General features: G+C 33.5%; 3 protein-coding genes across 3 annotated transcripts; 1 reads left to right on the top strand and 2 right to left on the bottom strand.

The window, feature by feature from the left end:
• Window positions 1-446: 446 nt before the first annotated feature.
• On the top strand, window positions 447-8,650 carry LOC141846530 (ubiquitin-like domain-containing CTD phosphatase). The gene is made up of 6 exons (XM_074734573.1): window positions 447-751; window positions 6,267-6,411; window positions 7,558-7,672; window positions 7,764-7,827; window positions 7,922-8,087; window positions 8,181-8,650. The coding sequence occupies exons 1-6, from the start codon at window positions 447-449 to the stop codon at window positions 8,424-8,426; spliced, it is 1,041 nt and encodes a 346-aa protein (XP_074590674.1). The 3' UTR covers window positions 8,427-8,650.
• Window positions 8,651-21,114: 12,464 nt separating this feature from the next.
• Window positions 21,115-24,810, bottom strand: LOC141846702 (cytochrome b-c1 complex subunit 8-like). Its single transcript, XM_074734737.1, has 2 exons — window positions 24,578-24,810; window positions 21,115-21,495 (listed from the first exon to the last, which is right to left on the bottom strand). The coding sequence occupies exons 1-2, from the start codon at window positions 24,745-24,747 to the stop codon at window positions 21,447-21,449; spliced, it is 219 nt and encodes a 72-aa protein (XP_074590838.1). The 5' UTR covers window positions 24,748-24,810; the 3' UTR covers window positions 21,115-21,446.
• A 1,812-nt stretch (window positions 24,811-26,622) lies between these two features.
• On the bottom strand, window positions 26,623-27,375 carry LOC141845791 (uncharacterized). Its single transcript, XM_074733799.1, has one exon. The coding sequence runs from the start codon at window positions 27,349-27,351 to the stop codon at window positions 26,779-26,781; it is 573 nt and encodes a 190-aa protein (XP_074589900.1). The 5' UTR covers window positions 27,352-27,375; the 3' UTR covers window positions 26,623-26,778.
• Window positions 27,376-27,725: the final 350 nt, after the last annotated feature.

Below are 27,725 nucleotides of genomic sequence, written 5' to 3'. Positions count from 1 at the left end.
TTTACTCACGACAAAGAAAAGTGTGGGATTTTAATTTGAGAAGGATCAAACTTATTGGTTCATTTTCACAACTATCATTTCAGTAAAAAGGTGAAATTTGTCAAGAGTTTAAAATTTTTTTTACTTATCACAAGATAAAAGTTGTAAATTTACTTATTACTATTAAAATTTTTATTCGAATATAAAAAATTTATAAATTACTAAAAAAATAGAAAATTAAAATTTTCTTTAAATTAATAAAAAATTTATTTATAAAATTATAATTAATAAATATTTAAATTTGTTTCCTTTATATATTCTGTATTATTATTCAATGAAAGTGAAGAAATTTTATCGGATTTATCAAAATCCTGGTTTTTGTTTCCGTTCGCTAGACACGCACAAGACACGTGACAAAGACCTAGTATAAGTAATCGGAGGGATGAAGGCCGATCGAGTGATTGACCATGGCGTCCTCCGCTTCCACAGCGGAGGCGGCGACGAGCTCTGCCGTCGGAATGGAGGGAGGCGAGTCGGCTTTGGCGACGGAGGAGATTACGCTGGCGGTGAAGTGGAGTGGGAAGGAGTATACCGTGAGGGTGTGCGGCGACGATAGCGTGGCGGAGCTCAAGCGCCGCATCTGCGAAGTGACCACCGTCCTGCCCAAGCGCCAAAAGCTCCTATACCCCAAGCTCGCCGCCAAACTTGGCGATGACTCCCTCATCATCTCGCAGCTCAATCTGAAACCCGGCGTCAAGATGACCATGATAGGGTTCGTCCTCCTTCCCATATGTCATGTCGGTAAATAGTATGAATTAAACTATCTTTATATATAATCCTGGATATAGTTGTTAGCTTGTGGAGCCTTCCTTTACCATAACGAATCAATAGTAGAGTTTTCTGGAGTATGGAAATGATGTAATGCGCAAGATGACTTTCCAAACTTCCTATATGCATTTGATATTATAGCAACTGCCAAGGAATAGCATGAGAAGCAAAACAGATACAATTGATAAAGTTTGAAATTTGTTTTTTTTTCCAGGACAACATGATGCCGGGTTAATCTGCAACATTCAAGAGAGCGAACTGTAGATGATTGTAAATTACCCATTGTTTAAACTAAGTTAAAGTTGTCAAACAAAGGAACACTTGAGTGCTGTCATAAAAGATAAACCAATGAAGAAGGCTAATCAACTTTTGAAATTCCAATTAATTCAGAGCAATTCTAAAATGAAAAGGTTGAACTTCTGAAACTAATTTTGGGAACAAAAATAGCTACTTGCTAAAGTGGAGAACTAAACTAAGGACTATTGGATAGTTTGGTTGGAACTTTAGTCTCAGTCACAACAAGCCCATGGAAATGCAGTCAGATCTTAAAAGGCATAAAGATATTATTCTCCATTTGTGAATTTAAAAATAAGGGGGTAAGGACTGATAGGAATAGAAGATGGTGAGTAATTCTTAGATGGAAGACGGTGAGTTAACCTTGCTCCACTGCATTCCACAACCCCAAAGTGATTTAACTAAAGCTATAAAGTGTAACCCCACCTTGACTCATCTTGGGTGAATTTCCTGTGACTCGGCCAAATCTAACTCAACTAATTTTGAGGCAGTACAATTGTACTAAAGCCAAAATCATAGCCCAACTTGACCAAACTCTTTCCACTCAATATTTTTTAATTGTTTCCCAAACTAAGGTCTAAGCTAGACTCAAAGGCTAGTAAACTTTTGTATTTGTTATAATTTGAACCATAACAGGTGGTTCAACCAAGAAGAAGAGTGTTGTATATCATAGTCCATATTACACGTAGATCTGTTGTTCATGCTTATCGTACGCTGGGGATAACAAAAATAGATCACTAGGAGAACATTTTGCTGAGAGGAGATTGTGTGAAGTGGATTGCATAGAGCAGTCCGGATGGAGAAGATCATCACAGCTTTGATACCATATTGATCAGGGGAAAAGTATTGGGCATTCCCTAGTTGTCGTTTTACATGTACATCTATATATGTACGACTAAGTTCCTACCTATTACACTTAAGTCTGTAAAATTCATATTGACCTCACTTAATCTTGACAAGAGTTTAAACAATGATGGTAATTGGGTTGGTTTACACAACCATTTAGAACCTAAATAATGGCTTTTACCAAAGGGCACACCTGATATTTGGTAATTACATAAGTACACATCGTACTTTTAGATTTACCAAGAGACACTCTTTGTCCAAAGATACTCATATAATCATCCAAATGCTTCTAAAACTTTTCAAAACTATTTTAATAACCTTGCAGTAGCCAAAATCAATAAGACTATGAATTAATTTCTAACAGCATGATGAATCCAATGGTCATTTTATTTTGTCATTTTGACCACTAAAAGGTGGTTTTGACCAAAACACCTTACTAGCCTTTTAGTGGTCAAAATAAAAAATTAAGAGCATGAATAGTTTTTTATAGCATCATGGATGTAATGGTGGTAGAATATCGAATAAAAAAAACAAAAGTATGAATGAACTTGTAGAAGCATCAGAAATGCAATAATGCTCTTATATTATTATTTTCACCACTGAAAAAACCATTAAGGTGATTTGGTGTATCAAAACCAAATGACCTTGATGACTTTCATATACACAATATATTAATGATTTTATGATGGTCAAAATAACAATACGAGACCATTATTGCGTCCATAGTCCTCCTAGGAATTTATTCATACCTAACTATTGAGTGCTTTAAGTGTTCTAGCCAAAATACCTGAATGGTCTTCTGATGGTAAAAATGGTAATATAAGACCACTATGTTATTCATGATGCCTGCACAAGTCCATTCATGTCCTTACTTTATTTTTTTTAACTATTCAAAGGTTATCATGGTGATTTAGCCAAAATACCTTATGGGTCCAGCAATGGTCCGATGGTTAAATTGATAATATGAGGCCATCATTGTGTTTATGGGTCTTAAGAGACCATTCATGCATTTTCTTTTTTCTTTGGATCACTGAAAGCCATCAATATGATTTGGCCAAAATATCTTAATAGTCTTTTAGTGGTCAAAATTATAAATTAAGACCATCATTGGATTCGTCATGCTCTCAGAAATTAATTCATGTTGTTATTTGTTCATTTTCACCACTTGAAGGTCATCAAAATATTTTTAAAAGTTTTAAAGGTGCTCGAGAATCATAGGGGTATTTTAGGAATGAGGTGCATCCTTTGCTAAATGCTATATTTTAAGTGTGTGCCCTTTCATAACATGCCCCTTAAACAATGATTTCCAACCCAAGTTTGATAATATGTACTAATGGTTTGATGAGCTTTGATGATGCTATAGTGAACGCCAATGTATGGTTACATCAAGGTTCAATGATTATCAATTGAATTTTGGTTGTCATTAAGTTAAATAGAGCGGAAGTCCAATAATGGAAGGGAGTTCAACAAATCATCATCTTCTTCAAGCCGTGTTAGTTCCAACTATATATGTCGGCCACAGCAAGGCTATATCCATAGAATTATTCAAATAAATTAATTTATTTTTTATTACATTAACTAAAATTTTATTTTGTCTCGCCTTACCCCATACTCTCCCATAATTGATCCAACTCATCTACTTATGTAATTGATCGATTGCCTTTTAACATATCTATTCCTTCTCATGTTGCATTAACTTGCTTTTGAATATTAGGGTTTTATTGCTTTATCTTTTCTGATGACCATAAATATCACCTTTTAGCATTCTCATTTTTGTTGTTTTATTTTTTTCCTTTTGCGTTGCATCCTAATAACTAGCATTTTAAACAGCAACCTATATGTACTTGACTAAGCATTTTAAACAGTGGACCACATCACATATATGACATGCAATTACTTTAGGTGATTCAAGTGCTAGGCAGGCTAGGCAATCATGCGGGTTAGACAGACTACTTATGTAGTGAGAAGGGAAAGATACCACTTTGGTTCATTTGATAAACAAGAACTCAATAAGGACATTTATGGTGATTCTTTTCTACTAAAGAAGATTAATATGTAATTGTGAAACACTAAAATTTAGTTTTCATAACTTGGTGTTAACTAAGTATTTGTTTTTAAGGTGATAAACATTGAAGCTATTAATTATATGCATGTTTCTAATAAATATGTTTGATTCTATGTTGCTATATTATGTCTTCTATGTTGTATAATTGACATATAAATTTTTTTGAGTGGAATTATGAATCTCATTGATTGATTAGTAAATATTGTTGGGTATATGTTAGTCATTTATATCGATATAAATATTTTAATCATTTTTAATACATTCCTTGCATATATTGTTCTCCACATACTGCATATATACTATGCAATAGGTCAACCAGCTATTTCCTGAAAATCTTGCTATAAACCTAACACTTTGATTAAAGTATATTGTATCATGCCATAGTGTTACAAAAAATCCTTTTTATCCTAAGGGGCACATTACAATCTACAAAACCTTTTCTCTATCTCAATCTTTCATTCTCTATTCTATGAATAGAATTTTTATCAATATATCCTGGTTGCTGACTAGATATTTATATAAACTAGTCTCTTCTTGGGTGAGTGGGTAAATACAAATAATATATTTTTTTGTTTTTATTTTTGTTTGCTGATTGGAACTCTAAGGGATGCAGAGAGCAACTGAAATCATCGGGAATATCAGGCCACTCTTCAAATTAAACAACTTAAGTGACCAATGCAAACTGTAGCTTTAATCAATTGCACACTAAATTTGTCAACTTAGGAAATCCAAATTTTTATTTAAAAAATCTACATATCGACCTGAACAGTTTATAACATAATGCATTTGTTTGTTTATCAGCATAAGCAATCCATATAGTGCTTTTTGTTTGTAATTTGCAAAAGTTGGTTCAAATGATAGATTGATAGTAACTTGGATATGATTTGGATTTCAATCAGTTAGTGATGAGTCTAGCATAGAGTAATCCTAATGTGGCCCTTATCTAAGTTGTAGTCAATCTTGTTTTAGTATATCTAAGTTGCCAACCATCATGCAGCAAATCACATTTTGGGACTATATGCAGAATGCAATATCCTAGCCGCTGCATTTACTTATGCAGCTATGTAAGTGCACTTCTTGTTCTGGTCACTGTATTTGTTAATTGTAATAGCCAATAGGTATTAATTTTGTACTGAATAAATTATATGATATCATATAATTATTTTGAGATTTCTATATATAAGAATTAGAATATTTAAACAATATTAGTACTTAATAGTTTGACACATTTTAATATTAATAACTATAAATTGTAAACAAAAATATTCAAGATTCATAACTATGATAGGTATTGCATCACTGAATCTACTTTAATCTTCATTAGCTGTGTGAGACCAAGCTAGTTGCTAGTTCTAGTCAACTTTCTCTCTTTAGCAATGATTATGTAGAAGCAACTTTTCTAGTTTATGTTAATTAGTTGATTAGTTATAAATGCTGGAATGTGAGCCATTTCAAACAAGAATCAAGCTGAACCGTTAAGAATTTTTTTTGAACCACAACTTCATACAAATGAGGAATTTGATGATTACATGAAATTTAATGGTGATTATACTATTAAAATTTGATAAGAAAATTTGAAATTTTCAAATACTATTAATGCTGTAGCAATGATTCTGTATTAATGACGTATCTTTTGCCTATCAGTGTTTGTTTTAGAAACTTGCATCTTATCTGAATTTTGTTGTCAGTTCTGGCTTCAGATTATTATTTTTGTTTTATTTCTTTTGGTTGACATCTAAATAATTATACAAGTTTTTTATGCATGAAAATAAGTCTTAAATAATTTTGTTAATTAATCAATGTGCATTTGCATATGTGCCTACATACTGCTCATTTATTATGTGGTGATTCTGTTGACAACAGCTTAATGCGTTTTCTAACAGCATGATTCATGTTTATTGCATGCTATTTTTCCTTGGAAGCTATATGTATGCCCATGACAGCAGTTTATAAATGCTACACTAGATGACATAGTTCATATCTTATTTGTGTTCAAAATCATCAGCAAGAAAAAGAAATATTGTAAAACAATCAGCATCCTTCATTTGACCAATAAATACTGAGTTGATGTTTCTGATCAAGGCTAATTTAGACTTCAGAAAATGTTATATGTTCCATTATGCTAGTCTTTGATGTACTATTTTTATTAATTCTGTGTTTTATTTAAAATCCTTGAGCTTTACTTTGGATTCACTGTAAGATGTGTATCATAGTATATATAGAACCCTGCAGTTGTGCTGACACAACCTTACAGTACTATTGAAGATGAAATTATCGTGGACCAAGTGGATTCGCCAGAGATAATAGATGATTTTGAGCTTGGGCAAGATGAAGTCATAGACATAAAGGATAAATTTGTGAATAAGCAGAAATTGTTGCGAAGGATTTCCCAGTATAAGGTTGGTCATTTCTTGTTAGGTTCATACTACTATTGCTTTGTTTTTTTTTTTTGTTTTTGTAGCTGGTAAAGTGCACATAATTCGTACAAAATCTGTTCACTATATTTAAATTAAATAATTGATGATATTTCATAATCATTTTTCTTATATCTATTATTTCTGTTCTATATTTTGCGAGGAAATCTGATTATGGAAGGTAATCATAAGTAAATAAAATCCAAGATGGAATCAGATGGAGAGAAGGAAAAAATTAAATTAAATTAATTTGAAGATTATAATAAAAGCATTGTAGTTATATTATTTTGGCAAAACATCATTGACCAGGTTTAACTGATGTTAATGACATGTATAAAGATTTATATGGAAAAATAGTTTATGTATTATTTGATTTGCAGGAGAAATTGTTTCGAAAGGGCATATATGCATTCACCCTTTGTACTGTATTCACCTACGAGTTATAGAGACTTTTGATGTGCTTCAGGAAGAATTATAATACTGATGCTAGTTCTTGCATTTTGCTTGCTCTAGCTATCTAACTGAATCCGATGCTTTTACTAGTACAATTATTTAACAAAATTGAAGAAATAATTAGTTCTCGTTAGTTAGCGATGCATCATAAACCCTCCAATAGTGGGCCCAAATCCAGATGAAAAAGATTGAAGGTCCTCTTGATTAAAGTAAAGCTTAATCCTGAACATGCATCTTAATGCTAATAGTGGGATAAGATCATGTTGACAACCTTATAAATAGTTGGGAGCTTGATGATGATAATGATGACTCATTGAGGTAGTATAGCTGGTTCTCTAATAATTGCATAGAGTCTCAATAATCATTTTGTAAGACTTAAAACAAGTTGATAAGAGAAAAGCATTTGAAGTTTATTTTGGTTGATAGCTATCTTTTAATCTAGAATTTGGGATGATGAAGTTATGATCTACACCTGTGGTAAAATACCTCCTTAACTTTGTTGTGTCAATTTTTTTATGAATTAAGTGCATTTATTAGGAATATTTTCGTGACATCTAGATTTATTTGCAAAGCCATTTTGTGCAGCTCTCATGAATAAAAAAAATCTATTACTTTTGAATATTATTTTGTCACCATGATGCTGATGTGAAAAAATTTCGTGTTGATCACTTCTGTCAGATCAAACTTTTGAATCCTTGTCGCCAAGGAAAGAAGCTGCTTGTTTTAGATATTGATTATACTCTATTTGATCACAAGTCTGCAGCTGAAAATCCACACGAGTTGATGCGGCCTTGTAAGATTTTCATGTTCATCATTCATTGTAAAAGTTTTTTTTTGTCGTCGTTGTTGTTAATTGGTGATCGTGAGATGAACTACATGTGCAGATCTTCATGAATTCCTCTCTGCTGTTTATGCAGAGTATGACATCATGATATGGTCAGCGACTGGGTGAGCTATCCTACTTTTCCATTCCACCATGCATTCCTTTCATTGCATAAAAATTATTACTCGTATAGCTTCCTTCTTTCGATTCTTTCTACAGCATGAAATGGGTGGAGTTGAAGATGGGGCAGCTAGGGGTTCTGAATAATCCCAGCTATAAAATCACTGCTCTTTTGGATCACATGGCCATGATCACAGTGCAATCTGATTCTCGTGGGATGTTCGATTGCAAACCACTTGGCCTGATCTGGGCTCAATTTCCTGAGGTTTCGCAATAAGATCATATATATCCTATTACTTAGCTTACTAGTTATACTTATCTCACTAATTCTGACTTGCTTTCCCGGTGGGACTTGCAGTTTTATAGTTCAACAAATACAATAATGTTCGACGATCTACGAAGGAACTTTGTGATGAACCCCCAGAACGGTCTCACCATTAAACCTTTCAGGAAAGCCCATCTGAATCGAAGCAATGATCAGGAGCTGTTGAGACTAACACAATACTTACTGGCCATTGCGGAACTTCCCGATCTTAGCCAACTCGACCACAATATCTGGGAATCGTACGCCGAAGATGGTCCAAAAAGACGCAGGCACAGATAGTCAAGTATGCTTACTCAACAAAGGCCTTTACTATTGTTTTCCAAAATGCTTGTTTCGTTTGCTTGTGATCACTAAGTAGATTGTTACTTCAACACAATTTGTCAGCGAATTCATACAAGTCACTCATTTCATTTGTTTTCTCATTCTCAGTGCTATTTATGAACAAATATGGACAACTTAAGTTCTGCTATAGAAATCGTTAGCTTGTGTGGATGTTAATCTCACTTTTTTTCAGTGTGATCAAGTTGGTGATAAATTACCAAACAATGTTCTTTGTCTGAGCAGATCCTAGTAAATTTGAATCTACTCTACTCACCTACCTTGATCTTACCAACGTTAGTTAGCTTGTCCAACCCAACTAACTAACTAAACAAACTAAGTGGCAGGTGATAAATTACCAAACAATGTTCTTTGTCTGAGCAGATCCTAGTAAATTTGAATCTACTCTACTCACCTACCTTGATCTTACCAACGTACCTAGTTAGCTTGTCCAACCCAACTAACTAACTAAACAAACTAAGTGGCAGTTATTCGACCAATCCTACTTAACCGGCCTGACATACTTATTCACTCAATTAACTTCTCTTCATTTTAATATTAAAATGACATATCATTTAACTACCATGGAGGTGGAGAAAAATTTTCCATTAGAATGAGTCACTCAGTTCCTAAAACACACATCATTCTATTTTAATTCCATCTTAACATTGATAGAGACTAATAGAATTTTAACAAAAATTAAAAGAGCATCCTTCATTTAATTATTGAAAGAGCAATCTATTTTATGCTTTATTCTAAAATTATCTTTATTCCATTATTATTATGAGAATCATATGAAGGATTAAGTTATATGGATGACTTGAATCTTTATAAAGTGGGATTACACTTGATTAAGACATATGACTAGTTGTTATTAAGGAAATTAAATCTCAATTAAATGATTTAATATTTATAGCATTAAGGAAGTTTATATAAATGGACATGGATTAAATGTATAAATCCAATAACCCAGTTCGTTAACATTAATGAACTGTTAACGAATTATGAGGTTTTATGTGGATGGACTCTGCAGGATGCCAGGATGGGCCAAGATATAAAAGGAGGAAGGTCAAATTGATTTGGCCATCTTGACTTTAGCTTCTTCATCCTCTTTTCTCCATTGAGAATGAACCTTGGTTGCTACCCATCCCTACAAAAGATCATTCCGCGCTTGTAGGAACTCTGACGAGTAAGAAGCAATGACATTGGATCTCGATTCAGATCAATCCTTTGGTTAGGCGTTGTTTTGGTTTTCAACTTTTAATTTGATGATTGATAACTAGATACTTAAATGCATTATTGATTAAATTTGAATGTATCATATTGTTTCTAACAATTGATATCAGAGCTTATGGTTGTTTTATCGTTATCTTTAAGGCGTAATGATTATTTTTGACGATTTAAAAATATACATCGATTTTACATTTGATTCCATTTAGATGAGCGAAATTGATGCATATTCATCAAATGTAGCATGGATAGGTTAGGATTTAACATATAAATCGAGTTTTTCGCATTATCCATGAAGAATGTGATTGACAGTGCGATTTTACATTTTTCTGAGCTGAAAAATCACATTCAAAAATCAAGTCTTCATATACCAATCGATTAGTGAAAGTCACCAATCAATTGCTGAGCACAAAATTGCGAACAAAATGGTCTGAAATCGATTAGTTGTTACCAATCGATTGCTAAACTTGAAGTAGTGAATAGTAGGGTCTGACATCGATTGGGCTGATAGGCTATCACCAATCAATTGTTGTGAGGACTAATCGATTGCAGTTCGCTGGGTTGTCCACAGAAGATCTCCAAATCGATTGATGGGATTGAGTAGCTAGGGTCTAAAATCGATTGGGTTGATCGATTGGCTATCACCAATCGATTGTTGTGAGGACTAATCGATTGCAGTTCGCTGGGTTGTCCACAGAAGATCTCCAAATCGATTGGTGGGATTGATTGGTGTTTACCAATCAATTATTGTAAGGCACCAATCAATTAGGGTGGATAAATTCGTCGATTGCCAAAGGTGGATTTGTCATGTCCTGGAATTGACACATAATGCTAGGGGTCGATTGAATCAATATATCTCCATAATAATATGATATTGTCCACTTTAGGTCACATAATGCTAGGGGTCGATTGAATCAATATATCTCCATAATAATAATATGATATTGTCCACTTTGAGTCTAAGTCCTCACGGTGTTATTTTTGAGTTTTACCCAAAAGGTCTCATACCAATGGAGATATCTTCCATATTATAAACTTAAGGAGTTCTCTATGTATTTCCAATATGGGAGTCCTCTTAATCCATCAAGACTACCTAGTATCCAGTCTAATTGACCTACTATGATTTATCTTCCTTCCTTGAGAGTTTATCATGAATTTTACTGGGAGTTCCTCATATACCATGACTCTAATACCAATTATTAGGAACGATGAAATCTATATATCTCTATAATCTTCTCTATATATTTCCAATGTGGGACTTTGATTGTAATTCGAACACATAAGGCGTATCAATCAATTGTTAATTTTAACAATTGATTGATAATTGACATCAATCGATTGATAACTGATAAGTTATGTTTTCAATAATTTTTTTTGGATTCTTCTTCGTGCTTGCTACTTAGTCGAGTTAATACTATTGCCAAAGTGAGAATACTGGGGAGGCTAGGGGTGTTTGTGTAAAGGGATGTATATTCATGCTAAAGATGATTGACCCAAAGAAAAGTCATTCTTTACATTAGAAGTATATTTAAGGAAGCTCACAAATCTAGTTTAGCTTCTAAGTCATACGCGTAGTGTATCAACTCAAAAGAAGGGGCACTCTATGGTTGATTAAAAGTACTGTGAGTGTTAATTGAAAACATAAGCTAACTAAGGAAGCTCAAATGAAGTATCATGCATGTCGGCCCAAAGGAAGGTGAATTATGTGGCAGATGAACATGATTATGAGTTGTTTGGAGAGTACCACTAGCAAATTATATTTTAGTCCAAAGATTTAATATAATGTTACACTAGATATCTCAATTAATGCTCATAAAATTACATATTTATTTATTATATTTTATTACTGCACAACTATAAAGATACATATATTGTTTGATAAAGTGAGCAATGTTCTTTACTTTTATTTGTATAGCACTCTTAATATATGTTAATCTGAATAACATGTAGGATCCAAGAGAGCGCTAGAGGGGGGGGGGGGGGGGGGGGGGGGGTGGGGTGAATAGCATTATCTTATAGCGATTTCTCGGTTTTCATAAAATCATCGATTACGTTCGTTCGTTTGTGAATTAGATTAACAGAGATAAAGTTGCAGTGGACATAATAAATATGAAAAACACGAACACAAAGAGGCACACGTATTTTACTTGGTTCACGGCCACAAGGCCCACGATCTTTAATCGTTTACATTTGGGCAATCCACTAATAAACTCATTCCTTACGGAGAGGAGTTGTAACGATTACAAATAACAGATACGATAAAAAACAGTTATCATACTTTTAAATTAAATGCACAAAAGTAAATCGTTACCAAAAGCTGAAGTAGGAGATGTAGAATTGCGGTGCAGAACTCCGGCGTTACGACAGCTTCCAAAGTGATCCTTCGTGCGCAGATTGTCGTCAAGTTGCTCTGGATTGAACTCAAGTGTTGTTCTGAGGGCTCTCCCTCAAATGTCTTTTATAAGGCTTTTCGGGCGCCTGGAACTCCTTTCCAGGCGCCTCCACGTTGTCCGTCGATTCGCCATCGGCGTAGCTGACCCGCCACTTCTAGGCGTTTGTATTCCCTTTCCGGGCGCCTGCGTGCTGACACATATGACTAGTTGTTATTAAGGGAATTAAATCCCAAGTAAATTATTTAATGTTAGCATTAAGGGAGTTTATATAAATTGATGTGGATTAAATGTGTAAATCTAATAATCTGGTTCGTTAATATTAATGAACGGTTAACGAATTATGAGCTTTTATGTGGATGGACTCTACAAGATGGGCCAAGATATAAAAGAAGGTCAAATTGATTTGGGCATCTTGACTTTAGCTTCTTCATCCTCTCCTCTATTGAGAAAGAACTTTGGTTATTGTCCATCCTTATAGAAGATTATTCCGTACTGGTAGGAGCTCCGACAATGAGTAAGAAGCAATGACATTGGGTCTCGATTCAGATCAACCTTTTGGTTAGCCATTGTTTTGATTTTCAACTTTTAACTTTATTGATGATTGATAACTAGATCCTCAGATGCATTATTGATTAAATTTGAATGTATCATATTGTTTCTAACAATTGATATAAGAGCTTAGGATTATTTTATCGTCATCTTTGAGGTATAAGGATTATTTTCGATGATTTAAAAATATACATCGATTTTACATTTGATTCCATTTGGATGAGTGAAATTGATGCATATCCGTCAAATGTAGCATGGATAGGTTAGAATTTAATCTATAGATCGAGTTTTTCACATTATCCATGAAGAATGTGATTAACAGTGCGATTTTAAGTTTTTCTGAGTTGAAAAATCACGTTCAGAAATCAAGTTTTCATATACCAATTGATTAGTGAAAGTCACCAATCGATTGCTGAGCATAAAATTGCGAAGAGAACAGTCTGAAATCGATTGGTTGTCACCAATCGATCAGCATGAGGACCAATCGATTGCTAAACCTGAGGCAGTGAATAGTAGGGTCTAAAATCAATTGGGTTGATCGATTGGCTATCACCAATCGATTGTCATAGTGATCAATTGATTATTGAACTTGTGTTTGGGCACAGTAAGGTTCCAAATCAATTGGGTTGATCGATTGATTGACACCAATCGATTGGCATATGGAGCCAATCAATTGTTGAACCTAGGATCGTGTACAGAAGGTCATGGAATCGATTGATTGACACTAATCGATTGTCGTAAGAACCAATAGATTGCAGTTCACTATCCATAGAACATCTCCAAATCGATCAGTGGGATTGACTGATGTTTACCAATCAATTGTTGTAAAGCACCAATCAATTAGGGTGATAAATTCGCCAATTGCCAAAGGTGGGCAATCGATTGTTGTGTCTTGGAAATGATACATAATGTTAAGGTCGATTGAATTAATATATCTCCATAATAGTATGATATTGTCCACTTTAGACCTAAATTCTCATGGTGTTATTTTTGAGCTTTACCTAAAAAAGTTTTATATCAATGGAGATATCTTCCATCTTATAAACTCAAGAACTTCTCTATATATTTTTAATATGAGACTTTAATTGTAATCCCAACAATCCTCTCTTCAAATGAAGGACCACCATACTCCAATCGAGGTCAGCTTGATGCCCGATCTCTTGACCCACCAGACTCTCCTTGCTTCGATATTCAATCATCTTGATCCGTCAAGACTACCTAGTATCCAGTCCAACTAACCTACTATGATTTACTTGCCTCTTGATTCATTTGTTCTTGAGGTTCCTTGTAGACTATGACTCTGATACCAATTGTTAAAATGATGGAATCCACTTTGGACATAAGCCCTTAAGATTTTATTTTTAGGCTTTCCCCAAAAGGCCTCATATTAATAGAGATATCTTCCATCTTATAAACTCATAATCTTTTCTATATATTTTCAACGTGGGACTTTGATTGTAATCTCAACACATAAGGCGTATCAATTGATTGTTAATTGTTAACAATCGATTGATAGTTGACATTAATCGATTGATAACTGATAAGCTACATTTTCAGTAATTTTTTTCTGGATTCTTCTTTGTGCTTGCTACTTAGTCGAGTTAATACTATTGCTAAAGAGAGAACTACTAGGGAGGCTAGGGGTGTTTGCGTAGAATGATATATATTCATGCTAAAAATGATTGGCCCAAAGAAAAGTCATTCTTTATGTCAGATGTATATTTAAGGAAGCTCACAAATCTAGTTTAGCTTCTAAGTCATGAGCATAGTGTATCAACCCAAAAGAAGGGGCACTATATGGTGATTAAAAGTATTGTGAGTGTTAATTGAAAATATAAGCTAAGGAAGCTCATAAATAAAGTATCATGCGTGTCGGCCCAAAGGAAGGCGAATTATGTGGTAGATGAAGATGATTATGAGTTGTTTGGAGAATACTACTAGCAAGTTATATTTTAGTCCAAAGACTTAATGTAATGTTACACTAGATATCTCAATTAATGCTCATAAAATTGCATGTTTGTATATTTTATTACTGCACAACTATAAAGATACGTGTCTTGTTTGCTAAAGTGAGCAATGTTCTTTACTTTTATTTGTATAACACTCTCAATATCTGTTAATTTGAACAACATTTCTATTCTTACTAGCACAAACTATGGTCAATGGAAAGAGCATATTATGATTTTATTAGGCTATATAGATCTAGACTTTATATTTAGACATGATCACTCTATACCTTTATTTAGTGATTCTACTGTGGATCAAAAGATGATCTTTAAAAAGTGGGAGTGATATAATCGCATGAGTCTAGCAATCATGAAGATATCTATTTTGGAATCCATTAGAGGTTCAATAACTGAGAATAAGAATACTAAAACCTTCATTAATGAGTTAGCAAACTGATTCGCCTCAAACGAAAAAGTTAAGATTACCACACTTCTTACAAAGTGAATGTCCATGTGATGTAATGGGGAAGGTAGTATAAGAGTACATCGTGGAAATGTCGAATTTGATTATAAGGATTAGGATACTAAAACTTAAAATGTCTGAAAGTGTACTTGTAAACCTTGTCCTAATCTCTCTGCTTACATAGTTCACTCCATTTAAGATTAGCTATAATATTTTAAAGGAGAAATGGACACTGAATGAATGAGCTTATAGTTCAATGTGTACAAGAAGAAGAGAGATTAAGACACGACAGATCTCAAAATGCTCATTTTACATCTTTATCTCAGTATTCGAACAAGAAGAAGAAAAAGGATAATAGTAAGAGTGCAAGGGTAAATAACTTGCAGTGATTGGAGCTTCAGGCATAAGGTGCAAAAGCAACAAGCTCCGGATCCAACTTGTTACTTTTGTAAAAAGAAAGGTCACCTGAAGAAATATTGCTCCATATTCGCCAACTAGTGAGTGAAGAAAGGTAAACTTCTCAACTTTATGAATTCAGAAGTCAACCTAGCTACAGTACCAAATAACACTTGGTGGATATATATAGGCACAACTACTCATAAATATAACTATGCAAGATTGTCTTTGAAATCGAATATCAATTGACGTTGAAAGATTCATCTATACGGGAACTGACAAGAAGGCAAAAGTAGAGGCAATAAGTCTTTAGAGTTTGTTTAGGGAACAATGTACTTTTGAATTTGAAAAATATATTTGTAGTGTCGTCATTTAGATGAAATTTAATTTCTATTTCATGTTTGGACAAATTCGGATACACTTGTTTATTTGGAAATGGAAAGTTTAATATTTTTTGAAATTTTATTTTGTGTGGTACTGATTCTTTGATTATCAAACTATACAGATTAGACGCTAAAACTCATACGAATAATATTATGATGTATAGTATAGGTGTGAAGCGAGGTGTGACAAACGAGAATTCATCTATGTTGTGGCATGGACATTTAGGACATATCTCTAAACAACGTTTAAAAAGGTTAATGTCACTAGGAATTCTCGATTCCCTTGATATGTCAAATTTTAAAATCTGCATTGAGTATGTCAAGAGAAAAATGACTAACAAAAGTAATAAGATTCAAGACGAGATAATGAGGTCTCAAAACTTATACATACAGATATATGTGTATTGTTCCCTAAGGCTTTTTGAAACAGTCAAGCATACTTTATAAGCTTTATAAATGACTATTTCTGATATAGATATTTGTACCTTTTTCACGAGAAATCGCAATCCCTAGACATATTCAAAAACTTCAAAGTCGAAGTTGAAAATCAACTTAGTAAAAAGAGTAAGGTTGGCAAATCAAACAGTAGCAAATACTATTGTAGATCTGATCGATCAAGTGAATAAAGTCCTAGGTCATTTGTGGATTACTTTGTTGAGTACGAAATCATGGCACAATACATCATGCTTGGGACCCCTTAGCAGAATGGTGTAGCAGTATAACGAAACCTGATCCTAAAAGACATGGTGAAAAGTATGATTGCATTTTCTTATCTATCGGAGTCTTTATGGAGTGAGACACTCAAGATTGCAATTTACCTACTCAATAGAGTTCCTAATAAGGTGAGTAATGAAAATTTCATACGAGTTGTGAACACGTAGAACACCTAGTCTTAGGCATCCATATGTCTAGGGTGTCCAACTGAGACTAAGTCTTATAGGCCTAACGAAAGAAAATTTGACTCAAGAATGGTTAGCTGTCATTTTATAAGATACTATGAAAATTCAAGGGGCTTCAAGTTTTTCAATCCCTTGAGTAGATTTTCTTGTGAGACGAGTAGTGTCAAATTTATTAAGGGTGGTGGAAGCGATAAAGTTCAAAAAATATCATTTGAGAAGAATATTAGTGATCATAATATGATAATTACTGATGTCACTAATAGTGAAATGATCATCATTTCACATATAGTTGAAGTTACACAATCGGAAAGGATAGTTGGCCACAATATTCTCGTATCTCCTCCAATTCAAATGGAGGGGATGCCAACTCAAATAGAGGTATTTCCTCTTACAATTGAGCACGACACTCAGCCACCTCAAGGACAAGTGTTACTAAGGAGATCCATTAAAGAAAGGAGATCTACAATGTCTCGTGACTTTGTTTATCTTCAAGAGCATGAGTTTGACATTGAGTTGGAAGATTATCCCTCATCCTTCCAAGAAGTCAAACAATGTATTCATCCGAAAAAATGGATCAAATTCATGAGGAAAGAAATGAAGTCTATGGCGGTCAACAACATTTGGGAACTTATCGAATTACCTAAGGGATGAAATCTATTAGTTGTAAATGGTATTTAAAATCAACCAGGATTCACATGGCAATATCGAAAAGTATAAAGCTCGCCTTGTCACCAAGATATTCACTCAAAAGGAGGATATTAATTACAAGGAGACTTTTTCGTCGGTTTTGACGAAAGACTCTCGTGGGATAATCATGATACTTGTAACTCATTATGACCTAGAGCTCCATCAAATGGATGTTACATTTCTCAATGGAAACATTGAGGAAACTATATACATAGTATAGTCGAAGAGCTTTGAATCGGGAGATTCAAAGCGCTAATATATAGATTAAGGAAGTCCATTATGGGTTAAAGTATGCATTTCGTCAATGGTACTTGAAGTTTAATTAAGTGGTTTCTTCATACGGTTTCAAAAAGAATCTAGTTGATCAAGCTTATATATTAAGTTCAGTGAAAGCAAGTTTATTATATTTATTCTGTATGAGGACGATATATTGTTGGCAAGTAATGATAAGTATTTGCTGTTAGAAACTAAGTCATTTCTATCAGGTGAATTTGAAATGAAGGATCTTAGTGATACATCCTTTATCTTAGGCATACAGATTGCTCGTGATCGTTCAAGGTGCACACTTGGACTTTCACAAAAGACATATAAAAAATGTGCTCGTTCGGTATGGAATGTAGAATTGTGCTCCCGATGACACACTTGTGTCAAAGAGTGATAGATTTAGCTTGCAACAATATCCGCACCGTGAACTTGAGATTAAGAAAATGCAATAATTTTCTTATGCATTAGCAGTAGGGAGTTTAATGTATTATGCATCCAGATCTTGCGTATATTGTGGGGGTGTTCGACAGATATTTGAATAACCCTAGACTAGAGCATTGGAAAGTTGTAAAGAAGGTTATACGGTATTTGCAAAGAATAAAGAATTACATGTTCACATATCGGACATCAGGTCATCTGGAGATCATTGGATATTCAGACTTTGATTTTGCTGGATGCTTAGATAGCAAGAGGTCTACCTCTGGTTATGTCTTCATGTTGGCGGGAGAGGTTATATTATAGAAAAGCGTCAAACAGACGCTAATAACCACTTCTACTATGGAGGCAAAATTTATAGCATGCTATGAAGCTTTCAACCATGGGATATGGATGCAAAACTTTATCACAGAGTTACAGATCACTAGGGGCATTGATAGGTCATTGAGGATTAACTGTGATAATAAAACTACAGAATTATATTCTAAGAATAATCGTAGTTCGTCGAAGTCTAAACACATCGACATAAAATTTCTGACGATTAAATAAAGAGTTCAGAGTGGTCAAATTATGATAAAGCATATAAGAATAGATTCCATATTAGCAGATTCGCATACCAAATGATTATCACCTAAGATGTTTCATTAGCATGTGTTAAATATGGGGAGTTCTTCATTTTAATGAAGTATCTATTTAGTAGAAATTTATATTTTGATGTACTGTTTTATATTAATGAACACATATATTTTTGACTTATTATATATACTCCTTATGTATTTTTGACTTATTTAGTAGGAAAATTTTTTTACATATGTATATGATTTTGACTCTTTAAACATAATGACATCATAGTTTAGTATTATAGTTTTACATTCGATTCTGTAAATATGATGTTGGACTCTTTTAAATCATAAGATTGAATCATCATAATTTTATAAGGTTAAGTAAATATGATTTGGACTTGATTTGGATTATAAGGACTCTTGAAAATGGACATGTACATATCATATTTTTAAATTACACATCCAGATTGATCTATGTCATTAATTAAATTAAAATTATGATTACTATTGGATCTTGTTATTGTTATAGTAACTCTGACTTCTTTAATCCTATACTAATTGAATTAATAGACCAGATTGTTTAAAAGAATATTTAACCCATAAAATTTTGACATGTTAAACTCAACTAAGGAGTTATATGATGTATAAGAGATCAAGTATAGCCCAAATAAGAGATTGAAGGATTAAATCCTTGATGGCAAATCTCCATGATGGGCTTAAATCTCACACAACTAGATGAACTAAACTTAATTAAATCTCATAAAATCCTGTACTAATTGAATTGATAGATCAGATTGTTTAAGATAGCATTTAACCCATAAAATTTTGACATATTGAGCTCAACTAAGGAGTTATGTGGTGTATAAGGGATCAACTATAGCCCAAATCAGAGATTAAAGAATTAAGTCCAATTGATGGCTTAAATCTCAATGAGGTGGGCTTACACTTGATTAACATACACACGACTAATTGTCATTAAGAAAACTAAACTTCAATTAATAGATCTGATGCTTATAGCATTAAAGGGGGTTTATATAAATGAATGTGGATCCAATGTATAGATCCAATAACTCGATTCGTTAACATTAATGGATAATTAACAGATTATGGACTTTTATGTGAATGGTTCATGTAGGATGGACTAAGGTATAAAAGGAGGAAGGTCAAACTGATTTGGGCATCTTAACTTTGACTTCTTTTTCCTCCTCTCTTTCCCATTGAGAAAGAACTTTAGTTGTCGTCCATCCCTACATAAGATCATTCCACATTTGCATAAACTCCGACAAGTAAAAAGCAATGACATCGAGTAGAATACCTCATGGTGTATGGAAATAACACCCCAGGAGCGTGATATTAGCTCTCAATTCAAATCACCCCTTTGATTTGATTTTCAACTTTTAGCCTTAATGATGATTGATAATTAAATTCTTAGATACATTGTTGATTAAGTTCTAATGTATCATATTGTTTCTAACAATAACTACAGTAACATATAATAATCAATTTTGATCAAATTAATTCAATCAAAATTATTACTCATAAAATATTTTTATATCAAAATATTCTTTATTAAATGTGTTAAAACTACTCAAACTTAATCAAATTCATTTCAACTTTATTAAAACCACTTAAATACTATTGTAATAATTATAATCCTATTAATCATAACTTTACAATAACATTTAAATGATTTTATTAAGGAAATAATTTTAATCAAATTTAAATAATTTTAATCAAGTTATTAAAAAAACATTTTAATATAAAAATACTCTATATATAATCATTTTGATTATGAACAAAAGTACCTCATAGCTAGTATAATACCAATGAAATAAAAATATTTAAAAATAAAATATAAAATGAGACACCGTTTTAATTTTTTATTAGAAAAAAACAATGCCCTTTTACAATTTCAATAAAAAGATATGTTTTTTTTAAATTTTTTGTCTCATCTCATTCTATTCAACCCAACGAAATAACAATTATATGCACAGCCCTCTTATTTTTCATCTTCGAACACCAACTCTCAAAGGAAATGGAGTCCTTAGACACATAATTACCCCACGCAATTATGCAAGAACACTAGGCCTTACATTGGAAAGATATCAAAATAGATAATTTCGAAATCTAATATTATTAGATACAAATACATAATCACAACAGACTGACGCATCTGCTAAATGAAATTGGTGAAAACATATTACAGGTGCTGAATCCAGGAGCTAGAAAGCATTTGACAAATAGCTGTGATTCATATACTCTGTTTAAACTTAAAAATCTGATAACTTCAATCTTAAAATAAAACATTCATCATACAAGGAGTTTGAAATCATATGAAGCAAAAAAACAAAAACAACAACAAAGCTAAAGATATCTGAAATGTACTACCTGACTAAATTCCCCAGCAATGCGGGCATCATATCCAATTCAACCAAAAGCTGAATAATCAATACAACTTCCACTGGAAGGCTACTTTACAAGATCTTAAGACACGGAGAATAACTTAAATGGGAACAATTTTCAATTAGGGGAATATTGGATTATTCTGTATTAAATGAGTAGAGGGAAAAAAAGGCAATTGTTTCAGTCTGATTGGACAACAGCGCCAACACAGATTAATAATTGGTTTGCGAGACAAAGATGATTCAATCATCTCCTAGTTCACATTTCAATTATTGGAGAAAATTGAAAAGAAAGATCAATATTAAAGTAGTTTTAATATAGAAGATGCACTTCCAAGTTATAGGAATAAGTCAAAAACGCCTCCTTGCCCTCAGTACCTATGTTCCAGTTTCTCCTTCTCCTTGTAATATTGGACAAAACTGCATTAACAGTGAAGATATATCCACATTAAGGAAATAGATTAATAAAAATAAGATTCTCTGTTATAAAATTATAATTTTCAAAATTGAAATGCTGCTGATCAAGCGTTTAGTTGGAATGCAGAAGTTGTTTCGGAGATTAGGGAACTGACATCTAAACAAAGTCATATATATATATATATATATATATATAGAGAGAGAGAGAGAGAGAGAGAGAGAGAGAGAGAGAACAGTCTGGAACTTTGACTAAAAAAAGTAAACAGAAATAGTTGGAATACAGAAATGCTGGTGATCAGGTGTTTAGTTGAGTTGAAATATAAATAGAGAAGTTTTCAGGAGGTTTCATTTAAAATCATTACCCTGTTTTCCTATGGTAAAATTCATTCTGAGGAATTATGCACATAACACATTAAATATTGTTCATTTCCCAATTATCTATATAATGCTTTTTAAAGGAAAAAAGAATAAAATGAAGTATATTACACAAATAATCTTTTTTCAATTAATCATCCAATCTCAGTAAAAGGGGAAGAATGTTAGAACCAAATCATGATCATGATCTCACTTGGTGTTGCAAGAGCAGATGCACTCATCCCATGCAAAATTATAATTCTGGAATTAGTAAACTCCTAATATGATAATAGTAGAGATGATCTTACTAATAAGGCAGGTTATAGGCAGAACTATTTGTTATGCTTTCTGAAATTTACAACCATGGTTCATTATTCTGTTCCATGCTAGTAGGCACAGGTGAACATCTCATTCACATGGAAGTCTCCTATACAACAAAGCATATCCATGATGATGTGAGGCTTCACACAAGGACAGCAACCACACAAGGCTTCCCACAAGGCTTTTATGGGGTCTACGATGATAGTGGCACAGCAACGGGCTTTCACGAATCGATATGACAAGGTCTAGGTAACACATTGTGATGATGGTGAGGATTCCAATCAATCCACGAGACTTCCACAAGGTACGCAACTTCTCCATTGTCACTGCCTAGGGTTGGCACTTGGTACATTCATCAGCACCCATAATGACCGACACATCTTGTTTAGGCTGGGGACTACAACCTAAACTCGAAATGAGATTACAAACTTTGCAATTAACTACAAAACTATTATATCCTTGTTAGGACGAGCTGAAAACCATGTTGACGTGATCAAAACCATATTGATCCAAGCCATGTGCCAACAAAGCCCAGCAACAAAGGTATCATTCTAGGAAGAAACCAAAATTTATATACTATATTGAAATATAAACCTTGATTTGAGCATCATTATTATCATTATTTATCCCAACTATTCAACTGTTTTGGGTCAGCTATGTAGAGTTCACAATTCATCCAATGTCTTGTTAATCATGTCATGAGTCATGTTATTTATGTCAATGTAAAATCCTATAAAATAATACAAAATTCATCATCTTTCTTAAAACAAATAATCGTTTATATGTTGTAATATTAGGTAAACATTTTAAAAAGACTATTTATATAATACACAAGGTTATTAAATTAGTTTAAATAAATAATTTTTTCATTAAATATGTAGAGTCGACATAATAGTGTCATATCTTATCATTTTTGTGTTTTCTCTCTTTTAATCATGTTCCATTGTGAATTTGATTTGATCAAATTAGACCCGTACCCTGAATTGCATTAGCAACAAAAATCTTATCCCTCCATTGAGATTTATGCAAGGTTGTATCACTTGTAATATTCAAAACATTAGATCATTTTCACTATATAACCTAAATTTTTCTTTGATTTCCATATACCCTTTACACCAATTGGTTGAACTCTTCTAACTATAAAATCTATTAATTTCCTTTAAGCACATCAATACTATCTCATGTGACAATCTATTAGACTATACATAACCTAAGGGGTCCATGATGAATAGATAAGGTGATCATATAAAATTTTGAATCCAAAAGTACTTCCAATGCAATACTGGGATTATCTCAAACTCACAAAACTAACAAAGAGGAAAAATATCATAAATTAAAATTTTATCTATTACACGAGGATCTAAACCTTTTTATAAAACAAACGAAAAGACCACATCTCCTACCAAAACCCAACTTATCCTAAAAATTATAACAAAGTTTTAAAACTTAAAATAACTTATAAAATCTAAAATGTAAAAAAGTAGACCGTAAAATTTAGCTCCATTTCAAACCACATCAACTTCTTTTCTACCATCCACTCTTCATCCTATAAAGACATCTTCATCAATATATTTTTTCCTTGAACAATAGACCAACAACATCTCAAAGGAATAGTTCCCTTAGATTCTTATGATGCGGAAATTGAATTTCTATGTAATTTCCATTCATACTGACTTCATACTTTTCATTTCTGAAGTTTGTTCTCCACAATTCAATTTTCATGTTTAATTTATTTACATTCTCATCAATTAGCACAATATCCATTTGGAAGCAACTAATTAGGACATGAATGCCTTCTTTTTTTCATTCTTTTTTGAAAATTATAAAGGCAGCCCGGTGCACGAAGCTCCCGCCATGCGGGGTCTGGGGAAAGGATCCATTGTACGCATTAGAAGAACAAAACTTGTTTTGAAAATTATAGGTATAAAATATTTATAAAATCAATATAAGTGTAAACAATAAAAATAAAGACAGTTCAAATTGCACAAGACTCGTACAAATGTACATCAGCAGCACTTCTGAGCGAAAGAATTAATAGATAAACTACTAAATCCAACAAAAGTACTTATAAGCCAGCGGACTCAGAAATCGACCATTTCAATACTCTTACTAGCCCACAGCTCCATAACACAAACTTTGTCAGACAAAGGGCGGAAAGCTTTAGAACTGAATGCAAGAAAATAAAGACGCGCAAAATTTCAACTATGGATCTAAACCGATAAAATCACTAAAACAAATTTAGGGGGTTTGCACGATGATTTAATCCGAAAGGCAGATCAACTTCTGCAATATGAAATAGCATCTAAGTTAAACAAATATGACGCATCTATTCAATCGTACCGGAGATATCTACAACAGTATTTAAAATGCATCTTTCGTGAACCAAATCGACGGCAGCAAAACGACATACCTGTATGTACCAACTAGAGGGACAAGGAGTAGGGTAGCGTTGATCCAGTTCTCGGAGACCTTGTGCTGGATCTTGCCGGGGAGATCCTTCCAGAGCCCGGGCATCACCTTCTGCTGGAACGGCGACAAGGCATAGATCACCGCCTTCATGCGCACCGGCGTCTTCCCCATCGCTCTTCTCTCTTCTCCGCGATTCGAACTTCGCCGCCCTCGCCTCGCCGCCTCACCGCGCACCAAAGCCGATCGATCGCCCAACTTGACGACGGAGACGAGTAAATAAGCAAAAGCCTAATGGGCCTATGATCCAATTGTTAGGCCCAAATTAAGTTATTCTTTCAAACTTAATAATTAAATTTATATAAATTAATTTAAACTGCCAAACAATTTTGTGTTCACTCTCTCCATTCATTATTTTTTTAAAAAAAATATTTTTTATACATATAATAATTTTGGTCTGAACTATTATATGAATCTAAAATAATCTATTTTTACAAATAAATACTACTCCTTTGTGTTCTCTAGTTATATGTTTTTCTTTTCTAATTTAAAACAATTTAGATTTATATAATAGTTTTATTATGTAGATCTAAACTAGTTAAATTTCACAAGTAGATATAGCTGTTTTAATTAAATTATATAATCTAGAAGTCACGAATTTTAAAAATAATATTTTACACTTGCATATTCATATATGAAAAGTTGCACTAGAGTTAAAATTTATGGAAAAGATAAATTTAAAACTAATTCATTAGCAATTTTTATTTTTTATTTTCCTAATTAACCAAACAATCTAGTGAGCAAACAAACCCCCAACAATAAGTTATGTCTTAGTCTTGTTTCTTTTGTCACATCTTTCTCATCATAATTATTTGTTTTCCTGTTCTATTCATTTCATTATCTGAATAAACAAAGCCTTAAAGACTGGGATGGGACTGCTTCTACAAGTCCATTAATTATGCTTACCAAATCCATCACATCTTGTTCCCCATCTCAAGATTGATCATTTCACCTGTAATGAAGTTTTAAGGTGCTATATTTTATCCTTTTCTTTTTTGTCACGATCAATTATAATTTTTTAATTTATTTTTTCATATATGATTATAATATCGATGTATGTAGGACCGTTAAAGTGACAAATTCCATTTTTTTTACAGAAAAAAAAGTATATTTGATTCTCTATTTAACTTGTCTTTAAATAATTGTTTATTTTTTATTCAACAACAAGTTAGTTGAATTTCCAATCAACTTACTATGCCAATTGGTTAGAGGTTGATCCCAATCGATTTGAAGGTCGACTACACCTAAACTATTAGTTGAGTCGTTGTCTAAGTTGAGTTATCTAAATCCCAAATTACCAACTAGTCGCTCAACTCTCATAATTCAGTTTGTTGCAATTTTATTTCTTGCAACTCTCATAAAAATTGTCACTTAGATCATTAGATGTTGTATGATTCTTTTCTGATCAAGTCATTAAGTCGACACCAACTTAATTACAAATTCATCAACCATGACTCAACCTCATGAGTCACACTCCTTGAATTTTGGGTGCATTTTATCAAGTCTCTACATATAATCCTAATTTAAACACTTTATTTAATATATCAAAACCCCTTAGTCGAGAAATACTGCAATAACATAATTAATCTAACATTTTAAATCAAAAATCATCTAAGCCAATATTTGTTAGTTAAGAGGTGATGATATTTTAGTAAAAGAAATAAAATTTAAAAATATTTTAACATCAAATCAAAATATTTTAAAAATAATTAAATGTTGAAAGATATTTTTAAAATTATCATAGCTGATTTATTTTCTTAACATTTGAATCAAAACTATTATAGTATATAGTAATTTTAATCGTAGTAATTCATTAAAAATACTTGGAGCAACTTGATAAAAGTTTTGGTAAAATCTATTTTAATTATTAAAATCGTTACAATAATACTTGAGCTATGATATTTTTTAAAGAAAAATAAAATAAATAAAATAGGCATCTTTTTGAAATTTTTTAAAGAGTACGTCCTTTTAAACAAAAATAAATAAAAATAAATAAAAGTAGAATAGCTGCTGTTGAGTCTTCAACGACAAATCGATTTCACATCAACAAGCGATATGGACAATAGGTACGGATTAATTATGCGCCCCGCTACTAATTATTTTGCCTCTCGTACCATGCGGACACTAGGTATTATGACTGTACGGTCAAGCGGCGCGGCGGATCAGGCGGCCGTACGAGGCGGCGGATCGGCGAACGAGGACGGTTGAATCGGCGACGGCGCAGGCGGTTTTGCACGAGACGTGGATCCCGAAGAGCCCCAGCCGGTCGGAGATGGACCACCCTGCGGAAGAGACCGGCGTCCGGCTGCGCTCGCCGCTCCTCCGGAAGAGATCCGCGATGACGGGCACCAGCGGGGACTTGGCGCACTCGGCGAGCGCGGCCGCGAAGGGGTCTTGGTCTCGGAGGCCGAGGGGGGCGCCCTTGATCCCGATCGGTGCGGATCTGAGAGGCGGAGGGAGGAGGGGGCGGGCGGCGGAGCCGACGGCGAGTGGGCCGGGGGCCTTGGGGACGCCCGGGCGGTGCTCCCAGGAGAAGGGTACGGAGGAGGCGGAGGGGTGGATTGGGGAGGGGTGGAGGTGGGGAGCGGCTGCGGCGGAGGAGGAGGGGCGTAGAGGTTTGCTCCGCCGGCGCCGCAGTTTCCCATGGGCCGCCGATCGGGCGTCGAAATCGGTGCGGGAGGCGGGTAGCAGCGGCGGCGGCGGCGTCGGTGGCAACATCTCCTCCGGTTGGTAGAAGGCCCAATGAATCGTTGCGGGTGGTGGAAAAGGAGAAGGGTGGCGCTTTTATAAGGAAGCGGAGAAGGCGAGGGAACTGGTTCCGGTGTTCCTGCGGAGTACCAGTCGAGCTTAACTGCTATCAATTATTATTATTATTATTATTATTATTATTATTATTATTATTATTATTATTCTTATTATTATTATTATTATTATTATTTATTTGTTTGAGGAAACGCAAATAAAGCGAATTAAAAATATTTTTTTAAAAAAAATGTAAAACAAGATAAAAAATGTTATATGTTATTCTCGAAACATCATCAATTAAACGTTTAACTACCTCAATGACTAATTAAGCCAAATAAATCACTGGT

This window comes from Curcuma longa, chromosome 15, assembly GCF_044706935.1.
Source record: "Curcuma longa cultivar G26 ecotype Majalengka, Jawa Barat chromosome 15, ITB_CL_G26_1.1, whole genome shotgun sequence".
Classification (NCBI taxonomy): Eukaryota; Viridiplantae; Streptophyta; class Magnoliopsida; order Zingiberales; family Zingiberaceae; genus Curcuma; species Curcuma longa.
This window is presented reverse-complemented; position numbering and strand designations above follow the sequence as displayed.